This window comes from Otolemur garnettii, unplaced genomic scaffold (genome assembly GCF_000181295.1).
Source record: "Otolemur garnettii isolate 467f Iridium unplaced genomic scaffold, OtoGar3 scaffold00263, whole genome shotgun sequence".
NCBI classification, from domain to species: domain Eukaryota; kingdom Metazoa; phylum Chordata; class Mammalia; order Primates; family Galagidae; genus Otolemur; species Otolemur garnettii.
In genome coordinates, this window is record NW_003852658.1 from 1159489 (window position 1) to 1173140 (window position 13652).

Here is a 13652-nt window from a genome sequence, read left to right on the forward strand (position 1 = left end):
TGTGGCAGGTGCCTGTAATTCCAGCTACTTGGGAGGCAGAGGCAGGAGACTCACTTGAGCCCAGGAGTTGGAGGTTGCTGTGAGTTGTGATGCCATGGCAGTCTACCCAGGGCTACAGCTTGAGGCTCTGTCTCAAAAACAAAACAAAACAAAACAGTAATCATAGATCCAAAAAGCTCTATGCACAGTGGTTCTCAACCATCCTAATGCCGCGACCCTTTAATACAGTTCCTGTGGGTCCCAGCCCACAGGTTGAGAACTGCTGCTCTAGCAGGAAAAATACAGAGAAAACCACACTCAGACACATCATAGTCATAATTAAACTACTGAAGACAAAGACAAAGAAGAAATCTTTAAAAAAGCCAAAGATAAGACAATAAGAATGATGGCTGACATCTCATTTTAAAAAAATGGAGGCCAGAAGACATTAAAATGACATCTTGAAAGTGGTAAAAGAAAGGTAATGTGGTGCCTGCATTGTGTATCATACACCATGCCCAGTGTGGACTAGGACAGCATCCCATAATCAAATGCTTTTAAAAGACAGGTCAGGTTCTGCTGACCTGCCAAAAACATTTCTGCCAAATGTTTTTAAAAAATAATCCTTTGGCTTCAGAGCTTTTAGATTTTAGAATTACAGGAAAGGGGTTTATGGACCCATTTTACTTTTCAGGAGAAATATTAATAATACTTAGTTTTATATGTTTACATCCTTAGGACAAGTGTTATCTATCAGGATTCTTTCTTTCTTTCTTTTTTTTTTCCTAGAGTTCCATGGCTTTAGCCTAGCTCATGACCTCAAACTCCAGAGCTCAAATGATTCTCTTGCCTCAGCCTCCCAAATAGCTGGGACTGCAGGCACCCACCACAACACCTGGCTAATTTTTCTATATTTAGTAGAGATAGGGCGTTGCTCTTGCTTAGGCTGGTCTTGAACTCCTAAGCTCAAAGGATTCTTCCTCCTCAGCTTCCCAGAGTGCTAGGATTATAGGTGTGAGCCACTATCTCTGGCCTTATCAGGATTCTTATAACAACATTATTAATAATTTAAAAAATTGAAAACAATCTAAATGTCTCCATAGCTCATAGTCAGTGGAATTAGTTATGGTATGTTGGTACAATGAATGAACCACTTTGTAGCCATGAAAAGCCACGTTAATAGAAGGATACTGATATAATGAAGTAAATAGTCATAACGTACAGTACAAAGAGATCACAGAATGGTGTGATTCCAAATGTTATTAGCAGTTATTGCTGCATTGTTCATAATTTTTATTTGTTTTGTTTACTCTTTGTATTTTCTAAATTTCCAACAGTGAACATATATTCCTTTTGTAACCAGAAAAATTAAGGCTTGTTTTTTAAAAAGCAATATAAACAGTTGCTTTTAAACTTCAGGTCAGATTGCTTCTCTAAGTCAAAAATTGTTTTACTAACAAAAATCACAAAAAGTTCATTTTTAAAGCCATAGCATAGTGTATCATTCATATCCTCAGATCTAGTATTTGCTCACCTGGATTTAAAGTGTCTCTTTTAAGCTTTATTGCCAAAGGCATTTCCAGAAGGAATCTTGTTAAATGAATAAAATAAGACCTTTCATGAAGGATGCTGAACTATTTCTGTTGCCTCTGACTTAATCTCTGGAGAACAGCCTTCTCAGATAAATTGTCCACCATCACATCTAGTTCTTGGCTTGTTTTTAAAAAATGTGCAGATTCTTTCATGAGGTCATTTTTTAAGCTTAAATATATATACTTTGCTTTGAAAATCTTTCTCCCTTTTCAAAAAGAGCATACCAGAAGTTAAAATTGGATCATTTTTAGCAAGCTACATCATACATCTGGAATGAATTCCAGAGTATTAATGCCATGGTATGTTATAGCAAAGACTGTCAAGTCTAATTTTTGCAGACCTGCTAAATCTGAAAGGGCAGTCTGGATAGCCAGTCGTTTGATCATTGTGGCTAAGGTATTTTTCTGAAGTTATTCTTACAGTCAGAGGGAGAAAGGAAAAAGGCCTATGACATGGTCCTGCTTAAATAGTGATCCCACAGTGATAGGAAATATCTTTATCATCTGTACTATAGGCTCGTATAATTGGATTGTGATAGTTGAAAGAGGCTGGAGATCTTGAGTGCAAATTGCTTACCCAGTTCTTACACATCTTCTATCTCATTCTAGACAGATGATATCTAGTATCCATCAAACTAGAAAAGTAGAAACTATTTATATTAATATTATATTTTCACTCATAAATTAATTTTTTGTTTTTTAGTTAGAGACAGAGTCTCACTTTGTCACCCTCTGTAGAGTACTGTGGCATCACAGCTCACAGCAACCTCCAGATCTTGGACTTAGGTGATTCTCTTGCCTCAGCCTCCGGAGTAGCTGGGACTACAGGAACCTGCCACAACACACCCAGCTATTTTTTGTTGCAGTGTGGCCGGGACCGGATTTGAACCCACCACCCTCAGTATATGGGGCCAGGGCCCTACTCACTGAGCCACAGGCTCTGCCCCCTCATAAATTAATAAGTTGATATTCCATTTTCATGTGGTAGTCTTTGTGTACTTAATATTTGCTAAAATTCACTGCTAAAAAAAGCATATGAACTAGGAATTTTCACAGTGTGATAACAAATTTAATTTCTTTAATAGATATAAGTCTTCATATTTTCTGTCTTGGATCCATTTTTGTAAGTTCTGTTCTTAAGGAATGTGTCCTTTTCATTTAATTTGTCAATTTTATTAGCATTAATTTGTTCATTATAGGTTCTTAGGCTTTTTGGGGGGGCGGCTAGTCAAGTGAAGCAGTGGGAGTGGAGAAGGAACAAAGGACTGTGTAATTGGTTGTGATCAAACAATAGGTTCTTATAATTTTTTAATTTCTGTAAATGATGCAGCATGTTGTAATATATCTTGATAATTTGTATTCTCTTTTTTTGATCAATGTTAATAGCGGTTTATCAATTTTGTTGATCTTTTCAAAGAACCAATTTTTGGCTTTGTTCATTTTCTGTTTTATTTGATTTTTTTCATTGGTTTTTACTCCTTATTATTTCCTTTTTTTCTACTTTACTTTTACTTCAATCTCCTTTTTGTACTTTTTTAAATTAGAAATTTAGGTCTTTAAACTTTTCTTATTTTCCATTATAGCATATAAAGCTATAAGTTTCTTTCTAAACATTGTTATGACTACATCCTACAAAATTCCTTAAATGCTTTATTAAGTAATAATTGATGTAAACGGCACATCTATAGATGTACAAATTTGACATATCTATACATCTATGAATGTATCACACCAAAAATGTACTCAAATCCTCCCTACCGTTCCTTGGTAACCACTGATTATCTTTCTGTCATAATAGATTAGTTGGCATTTTCTAGAATTTTAGATAAATGGAAATATTTTTATCTACTTCAGAACTTTACTTTCACTCAGCATACTTGTTTGATATTTATCTTTATTATTGTATCATGAGTTCATTTCTTCTTACTGCTAAGCAGTGTTTCATTTTATAGATGTACCATAATTTGTTTATCATTTACCCGTTGTGAATATTCAGCTTTTTCTAGTTTCTGGCTAATAAAGGTAAAGCTCTTGTGCAGATTTGCATGTAAATCTTTGTATGGACTGGTCATAAACTTTCATTTCATTTGGGAAAGAGGAATAGAGTGCTGTCTCATGTGACACATGAATGTTTATCATTTTAAGAAAGTTTGTTTTTCAAAGTAGTTGTACCATTTTCCTTTCCTACTAGCAATGTATGAGGGCTCTAGTTCCTCCATATCCTTGGGATGGTCATTTTATGGTTTTTTTTATTAAATCATAACTGTGTACATTCATACATTTATGGAGTACAATGTACTGATTTTATATACAATTTGGAATGCTTATGTCAAACTAGTTAACATAGCCTTCACCTCACTTACTTAATTGTTGTGTTAAGACTTTTATACTCTATTCTTAATAGATTTGACATGTGAAGTCAGTCATTTTAGTTTCAGCTATTCCAATGGTGTGCACTGGGTATCTCGTAGTTTTAACTTGCATTTCCTGAATGACTAAAGATATTGAGCATCTTTTCATGTATTTATTAGCCATCTGTGTATCTTCTTTGGACAAAGTCATTTTTTAATCAGGTTATTGGGCGGCACCTATGGCTCAGTGAGTAGGGCACTGGCCCCATATACCAAGGCTGGCAGGTTCAAACCCAGCCCCAGCCAAACTGCAACAAAAAATAGCTGGGCATTGTGGCGGGCGCCTATAGTCCCAGCTACTTGGGAGGCTGAGGCAAGAGAATCACCTACACCCAAGAGCTGGAGGTTGCTGTGAGCTGTGATGCCATAGCACTCTACTGAGGGCGACAAAATGAGATTCTGTCTCTAAAAAAAAAAAAAAAAAAAAATCAGGTTGTTTATTTTTCTAGTTACTTTTAGGAGTTCTGTATATATTTTCAGTATGAATCCCTGATTATTTATATCATTTGTAAATTTTTTTCAATTCTTTGGGTTGCCTTTTTACTCTATTGGTAATGTCATTTCACATGCAAAAATTGATGAAGTCTAGCTTGCCTAATATTTTGTTATTGTTGCTTGTGCCTTTGGTGCATATCCAAAAAAAATCATTCTCAAATTCAGTGTTGTGAAACTGTTCTCTCATATTTTCTCCTATGAGTTTTATAGTTTTAGCTCTAAATTTAGGTCTGTGATCCACTTCGAATTAATTTTTGTAGAGAGTATAGGGTAAAGGTCCGACTTCACGTTCTTCTGCATGTGAATATCCAGTTTTCTCAACATCATTTGTTTTTTGTTTTGGGTTTTTTTTAAAAAAAAAATATTACCTTACTGTAATTTTTTTTCCTTTATTTATTTTTATTTTTTTGGCCGGGGCTGGGTTTGAACCCGCCACCTCCGGCATATGGGACCAGCGCCCTACTCTTTGAGCCACAGGTGCTGCCCCCAGCATCATTTGTTAATGAGAATTTACTTTCCCTCCTAAGTGGTCTTGGCACCTTTGTCAAAAATCGTTTAACCATATATGTGAGGGTTTATTTCTGGGATCTCTATTATGTTTGATTAGTCTGTATGGCTTTATACCTGTACTGCCTGTTTTGTTTACTGTAGCTTTGTAGTTAGTTTTGATATCAGGAAATGTGAGACCTTCACTTTGTTCTTTTTTAAGATTGTTTTGGCTACTCATGGTCTCTTGAGATTCTGTATGAATTCAGGATAGATTTTTCTATTTCAGAAAAAAAATCATTGGGATTTTGATAGGGACTGGATTGAATCTGTAGACTGTTTGGGGTAGTACAGGTATTGACATCTTAATAATATTAAGTCTTTGAATCCATGAACATGGAATATTTTTCCATTTGTTTCCTTAATTTCTTTCAACAATGTTTTGTAGTTTGTAGGGCCCAATTCTTTCACCTCCCAGGCTAGGTTTATTCCTAAGTATTTTCTTTTCTTTTTTTCTTTTTTTCTCAATGCATTAGTAAATGAAATTGTTCCCTTAATTTTCTTTTCCAGTTCTTGTCAGTATATAGAAATGTAACTTTTTCATGTGTTGATTTGGTATATTACACTGATTGATTTTCATGTTACTTTTCTGAATTTATTTACTAGTTGAATTTATTACTAGTTTACTAATCTATAATTTTCTTATAGTGTCTTGGCCCTGGTATCAGGATGATACCTCATAGAATGAGTCAGGAAGTATACTCAATCAGTTATACTGATTGATTTTCCTGTTACTTTTCTGAATTTATTTACTAGTTATAAATGGATTTTTTTGGTGGAATCTTAGGGTGTTTATGTGTAAGAGCGTGTCATCTACAAACAGAAATAATTTTACTTTTTCCTTTTCAATCTGAGTACCTTTTGTTTTTCTTGCCTGCTTGCTTTGACTAGAATGTTCAATATTGCATTGAATAGAAGTACTGAGAGTAGCCATCTTTGTCTTATTCTGATCTTAGAGGAAGAGCTTTCAGTCTTTCACCATTGAGTATGATGTTAGCTGTGAGTTTTTCATATCTGGCCTTTATTATGTTGAGGTAGTTCTTTCCTAATTCTACTTTGTCATGATCAGGTTATTTAATTTTATCAAATGATTTTTCTGTACCAATTGAGATGATCGTGTAGTTTTTCCCCTTCTTTCTATTAATGGTATATTATACTGATTGATTTTCATATTATCCTTGTATTCTGCAATACATCTCACTTGGTCATGGTGTGTAAAATAAGCTATTGAATTTGATATGCTAGTATTTTTATTGGGGATTTTTACATTAACATTCATGAGAGATGTTAATCTCTAATTTTCTTATAGTGTCTTGGCCCTGGTATCAGGATGATACCTCATAGACTAAGTCAGAAAGTATTTCCTCCTTTTAAATTATTTGGAAGAATTTGAGAATAATAGACATCATTAATTGTTCTTTAAATATTTGCTAGGATCATCCATGAAAAGTCCTAGGCTTTGCTTTTTCAGGAGGTTTTTAATTGCTAGCTCAATTACTTTACTCATTTTACCAGCTATTCAGATTTTCTGTATCTTCAGAATTTGGTCTCTAGGATCTAATTTACATTCAGGCCAAGCATAGTGGTCATGGCTATAATCCCAGGACTTTGGGAGGCTGAGGCAGGTGGATCACTTAAGACCAGGACTTTAGCATCAGCCTGGGTAACATAGCAAGACCCTAGCTCTACAAAAATTAAAAATTATCCAGGCATAGTGGTGTAAAGCTATAGTCCTGGCTATTAGCAAGGCTGAGGCAGGAGAATGGTTTACGCCTAGGAAGTCAAAGTATAGTAAGCTATGATTGTGCCACTATACTCAGGCCTGGGCAACAGAGCAAAGACCCTGTCTCTAAAAAAATGAAAATAATTTACCTTTGATTTTTCCTTTGATCTCTGGGTTATTTGAAAATATGTTACTTATTCCCCCAGGTATTTGGGGATTTTTCCAGAGATCTAGTCTGTGTATACTTGAGAAGAGTATTCTGCTTTTGTTGGTGAAGTTTTCTGTCAGTGTCCATCTGATCAAATTAGTTGATTGTGTTATGTACGTCTTCCATACCTTTCTAATTATTTGTCTACTTACTTTCTTATTTATTGAGAAAGGGGTATGGAACTCTCAGACTATAAAATTTATTTCTGCTTCTAGTTCTATAAGTTTTTTTACCACATATTTTAAGCTTTAGGTGCACAGACATTGAGGACTGTTATATCCTAATGAATTGACCCCTTCATTATTATAAAATGATCCTCTCTATTTCTGGCAAAAGTTTTTGCTCTGAAATCTAGAGTTGTCATACTATATTTTCCCCATCTCTTTCCCTTTAAACTATTGAGTCTTTATATTTAAAGTGTGTTTCTTGTAGGCAGCATGTAGTGGAGTCTTTCTCATTTCTCTAATCTGACAATCTCATCTTTCAGCCTTTCAGGAATATTTGAAGATATTCCTATACTGTCAGTTATTTCTTACGTTGACTAAATATCCTTTATTATGGTTTGGCCAATACATTTTCTAAATACTTCACTATTGGTATCAAACTCTTCTGTGCATGATTTGCTTGAAAGGGATATTATATTACAATAGATACCTTGTGTTGCCTTCTGCAAGATTGCTGACCATTCTTTATTACTTCAGTTTATTCTCACAAAAGATCTGTATCTATTTAATTCTTCACCATTTAGTTAAAACCAATCTGGACCATCTGTTCCACTTTTCTTACCCTAATCATATTTTTATCTTGTCTAAGTACTGACTTTTTGATCTCCAGAAAAATTTCAAAGAGACTAAACATAAAATCTATTAATTGTTTCCTTGAAAATGTCTGTTTCATCTCCGTTATACTAGTTCTAGTTGAATTATTTTGAATGTGGATAAAATAAAACTAGACTATAACTGTGAAAGGGTATTAAAATGTTTGTCTTTTTTCCAGGTAAAAATGTCTCCATCGTATCATCAATCCAAAGGAGATCCTGTAGCTAAGAAGGTGAGTTTTAAAGAAACCCCCCCCCAAAACAAAACAAAATACAAACCCTTCTCCTTTTGGGTGTTTATTCTCCTCTCTCAAATAATTTTCTCAAAATGGCATCTTACTATTGCCAAAGATCCTTTCTGATTGGAAAGGACTCCTTGACTCTTTCAGAGACGCCAAGTTGGGTTTTAGCATCAATCTTCTGGCAACTAATGACTGTCAGTGTTCTAGAATTTCTATTTTCTATACAAGGTACGACATCCTGTTATCACTGAATGGTAGCAGGTAAAAGATATTCTAAGAAGGAAAGCTGTATAGTTTTTCTTAATAATGTGCTTTACCTCTAGAGAGCTATGCCTAAAAAACTTGCCTGAGACATTGGCATTTTGGCACATAGCAAATAAAAAGGTCCTCGGTAAATACTGGTAGACTAGACCTCACATCTGTGCCACTTCAGTTTCCAGCTGTAACCTTTTGACACAGATAGAGTGTGAGTCTTTCACCTGTGCAATGGTTAGATGATGTCAAGAGAACTACTAAAATCCTTTTCTTTATCTGGCTACAATAGTGCAGTTGAAACATGGTCAGCAGATTGACATTTTTGCTCATTTTCTTTTACCATTTTTCTTTCTCTGATAGTTATGTTTTCTTTCCTTGCCCTTTTTAACAGTTTCAGTCAGCGTCCATGTCAGCAAAGGATTGTAGAACAAAAATAACAACTTGCTGGCTCTGTTGATAACAGCAGGTTTTAGCTTCAAAGCAGTATGCCCAAAATGGATCCCTTTTCTCTGCCTTTAGAATCTCCTAAAACTTTTTCAAAAGAGAGTAGAATAAAAACATGCTTTCTAAAAAGTCCTATAAGATGCTGCATGTGAAAATCTCTTTCACTTTTGTCAAGGCGGCAAGGGCAGGCAAGACCCAGGCTATTACTTTTGCTACTTAGAACCATCACACTGTAATATGAAAAGCTAGAAAGAGCCTAAATCATTTCATCTCATTCAGTAAACTAATGAGGAAATTGGAACCCAGAGGAAATTTTTTTGTCTAAGCTCTCCAGTATTAGCTATGGGACACACTTCTCACATGGATACAGGCTGAGCACAGTGGCTCACACCTGTAATCCTACCACTCTGGGAGGCTGGCGGGTGAGGGGATTGCTTGAGCTCGGGAGTTCAAGACCAGCTTGAACAAGAGAAAGACCCTATCTCTAAAAATTAGCGGAGCCGAGCATTGTGGCAGGCACTTGTAGTGTCAGCCACTCGGGAGGCTAAGGCAAGAGGATTGCTCAAGCCCATGAGTTTGAGGTTGCTGCGAACTATGATACCATGGCACTCCACCCCGGGTGATGGAGTGAGACTCTATCTCAAAAAAAAAAAAGAGAGGTACAACCAGACTTGGGTTCAAAGATTTACTCTTCCACTTATTTATCTGAATGACCTTGAATAAGTTAGTTCTCTGTTCCCTCCTATGTAAAGTGGTGATGCTACCTCTTAGGGTTGTTTTGAAGATTTAATGAAGTATTCTGTTTAAGTGCCTAACATTGTCTTTGACACATAGCAAGTATTCAAGCTGTTGTTGACACCATCTCCTCTCTCTTCATCATCCTACTCATTTAATACTGTCCATTTAGCAAGTACAAGAAGTTGGCCGTTCCTATTTGTGAGTTCTTCGTCTGTGGATCCAACCAACAGATGGAAAATACTAATATTTTTAAAAATATTAACAATGCAACAATAAAAATACAAACAAAAAATATAGTATAACAACTATTTGCTTAGCATTTATATTGCATTAGATATTATAAGTAACCTGAAGATGATTTCATATACAGGAGGATGTGTGCAGACTATATGCAAATACTATACCATTTTATACAAGGAATTGGAGTATGTGGATTTTGATGTCCATAGAGAGTCCTGGAGCCAGTCCGCACAGATGGTGGATTCTGAGCTAAGCTATGGACTACAGAGATGTAAAATACAATCTTTGTTCTCACAGACCCCCACATTTTATTGGGAAGGGTAGACTGGTAAACTGATAATGGCCATAAAACCTGACACCTGGAAGGTGCACAGTGTGCAACAAGAGCACTGAGGAGAGGCCTGTTTTGAAATGACCAAGCTAATTTGGTGCAACTTTTATTATGTTTTTTTATGGTAAAAAGCTTTATGAAGAACTTAAGGAATGGTTAGCTGGCCCTCTACAACTTTGTTATCAGATTATAGTGAAAGCAAATTCTGTCACACATATAGACATTTATTAAATAAATACTCATTTAGAAATAAGTTTTTTTTTTTTTTTTTTTTTTTTGAGACAGAGCCTCAAGCTGTCCCCATGGGTAGAGTGCCATGGCATTACAGCTCACAGCAACCTCCAACTCCTGGGCTCAAGCGAGTCTCCTGCCTCCGCCTCCCAAGTAGCTGGGACCACAGGCGCCCGCCACAACGCCCGGCTATTTTTTGGTTGCAGCCGTCATTGTTGTTTGGCAGGTCCAGGCTGGGGATTCGAACCCGCCACCTTAGGTGTACATGGCTGGCGCCTTAGCCGGTTGAGCCACAGGTGCTGAGCCCATTTAGAAATAAGTTCATGTACTCTATTTTTCAACCTTGGCAGTGTCCCCGCTCTTTGCCATTTTAGCTGTATGACCTCTGTCAGAGATGTGGCAACATTACAGAAGCAGGTTCTGTTACCTTTATATCAGCATCAGACAAAAAGGAAGTTCCGAAACCAGCTGCCTGGCTTGGTCGGCACCAGGTGGCATTCCTGAGTGGTCAAGTAAAGACTTCCTCTTTGTGGAAGAATTGGGAGTATCTCTAAAATACTTTACCAAATCTTCATATCTTGAATCCCCTGTTATCTTATCAATAATTTCTAATACTCAGCACACTTACTAACAAGCTATTAATCTTACCAATAAAAAGGAATTCTACTTTTTGAGCTAATGAGCAAAGTCTTACATGTTGGTCAATGTATGAACAGCTGAAGTGCTTTTTTTTCCTTTTTTTTTTTTTTTTTGAAAGAGAGTTTGACTTGTCACCCTCAGTTACAGTGCCCTGGCATCACAGCTTACCGCAACCTCAAACTCTTGGGCTCAAGCGATTCTCTTGCCTCAGCCACCCAAGTAGCTGAGACTACAGGCACCTGCCATGATGCCCGGCTATTTTTAGAGACAGGATCTAGCTCTTGCTCAGGCTGGTTATGAACCTGTGAGCTCAGGCAATCTACCTGCCTCGACCTGCCAGAGTGCTGGGATTATAGAAGTGAGCCACCATACCTGGCATGAAGCGCTCTTTCAGTAGCTGCTATTGGAAGTTTATGTTAGCCAGACACTCCTGAAATGACAATTCTTTTTTTTTTATTGAGACAGAGTCTAATTATGTCACCCTTGGTAGAGTGCCATGGCATCAAAGCTCATAGCAACCTCAAAGTCTTGGACTCAAGCGATTCTTTTGCCTTGGCCTCCCAAGTAGCTGGGACTACAGGCACCTGCCACAACACCTGGCTATGAAAATTCTTAATTAAAGCCACTGATCACTCCTGAGTTGAAGCCCAAACTAAATAGTGCATATTTGTTAGCATACTGTTTGTAGCATCTATATTTACTTTAAAATATATGAAATCAGACAATTAAGTTTGCAAACTCATTCTAGAAAAAGTGTTCCATGCCTCACTGCTGAATATCACTACAATCATCAGATGGCCAAGGGGAGGACTTTGAAGGTGACCATAGTGATACTCAGCAATGAAGTGTGTAGCAGTTTTTCTAGGATGAGTTCGTGAACTTAATTATCTGACTTTGTATGTCATAGCAGGTGACTATCTCAAAATATGGGGTCTTGGAAGGCTTCTCAAAGCAAATAAAGTTTGATCTTGCCTTGAAAGGCAAGGGTAAAGGTATCCCAGCCAGACGTGGGTGAGTACAGAACATTTTAGGAAGTGGGGATTATTCTATATACCTTAAATAAGAAAGCATGGGAAAGTCTGGTGAAAAATAGATGGAGGTCCAGATCACAAAGAGTCCAAGTCTGTGAAGTTTTCTTTTTATCTTGAAGATATGGGTTTCCATCAAAGGTAAGATTAAAGGCAAAAAGACCAATTAGAAGATAAGACAGTTGTCTGGGCCAGATAAAGGTCTTAACCCTAGGTTGTGTTAATAGAGTTAAGAAATGGCACAGATTCAAATTTCAGCTATTTTCCCCCAGAAAACCTTTCTGACACCCTCCTTAAGTCGTCTTTGAGCTCATAGCTCCTTGATGTGTTGAGGTTTCCTCTTTATTTAATGTCTGTCGCCCATTGCCTCATGAGGGCAGGAACCACATCAGTTCTGTTTATTGTTTTATCCCTAAGTGCAGAACAAAGTAGTCACTTTATGAAAGAGGTCCCACAGGACTTCATGGGTTTATACAGGAAGAGAGGGGAAAAAGTAGTTTCTGGCCTACACAACTAGAGGAAAAATAAATGAAGCATCATTGCTGTATGTTTAAACATCCAGGCTAGTATTTCCAGGATGGTCAGTTCCTCACTGAATCACCAGTACTCTGAGGTATACATGAAGATCAGTGTGAAACTCTGTCCTAATTATTGCTTCCCTAGTTGGGTATATATTTTTGTGTGTACTTGCTTGCATGTTCATATTATATCTGTGTATATATTCTGCTGCTTGTCCTTGAGCTACAGTCTCTCTTCCCAAAGTTGCCTTGACAGATGGATGCAGCAGTAGTATCTGTTGAACAGAGTCTCAGCCAAAATGACATGTGTCAGAAACAACGGAAGCAGTCATGTTCTTGATTTAGCCAAAGAGTCTCTGTTGACTGATAACTGAAGGAAGTGTTTGGTGACTCTGCTGTCAGTATTAGCCCTGCCAAGAGCTGGATTCAGATGTTAAAGAAACAGGAATCACTTCTGTAGGGCTCTACTAACTTCTTGGGACTTCTTAGGTGTCTCATGTAGGAGTCACTTTTCAGAATGTCACTGTTCCATTTGGTGGCCAAGTGACAGAGTGTGTGGCACGTTCCACAGCATGTATCTTTTCACAAGCATTTTGCATTATATTCTTTACAAAAGCTCTAAATTTGAAACATTTATTGTGTAAGTACATATAGTGTATAAAATTTAGATATAATATTTATTTTGTATATATAAAATTTCTTCTTAATGGGCTCCAACTGATAACTTCAGTAACAAAGTTGGAAGATATACATAGTCTGGTCCCTAGGACCTTTTCAGTGTTTGATCATGGGTGATCAGAAATGTAAAATCAGGAACCAGGGCTTGGCACCCATAGCTCAGTGGCTAGGGCGCCAGCCACATACACTGGGGCTAGAGGATTCGAACCTGGCCAGAGCCTACTAAAACAACAATGACAACTACAACCAAAAAAAAAAAAAATAGCTGGGCATTGTGGTGGGCACCTATAGTCCCAGCTACTTGGGAGGCTGAGGCAAGAAAATCACTTGAGCCCAAGAGTTGGAGGTTGTTGTGAGCTGTGATGCCACAGCACGCTATCCAGGGTGACAGTTTGAGACTGTCTCAAAAAACAAACAAACAACAAAAAAAGAACACTTACAAAAAAAAGTATATACAAACTACTACTTTTTTTTTTTTTTTTTGAGACAGAGCCTCAAGCTATCCCCCTGGGCAGAGTGCCGTGACATCACGGCTCA

The 13652-nt window shown here is 37.0% G+C and overlaps 1 protein-coding gene across 1 annotated transcript in view; it reads left to right on the top strand.

Annotated features, from left to right (window-relative positions):
* The window catches only part of VPS8 (VPS8, CORVET complex subunit), a 271667-nt gene that overhangs the window by 233023 nt on the left and 24992 nt on the right, over nt 1-13652 (top strand). Inside the window, exon 45 of the mRNA XM_023508657.1 lies at nt 7951-8004. Within this exon, the coding sequence (XP_023364425.1) occupies nt 7951-8004 (54 nt within the window). The remainder of the gene's footprint in view (nt 1-7950; nt 8005-13652) is intronic.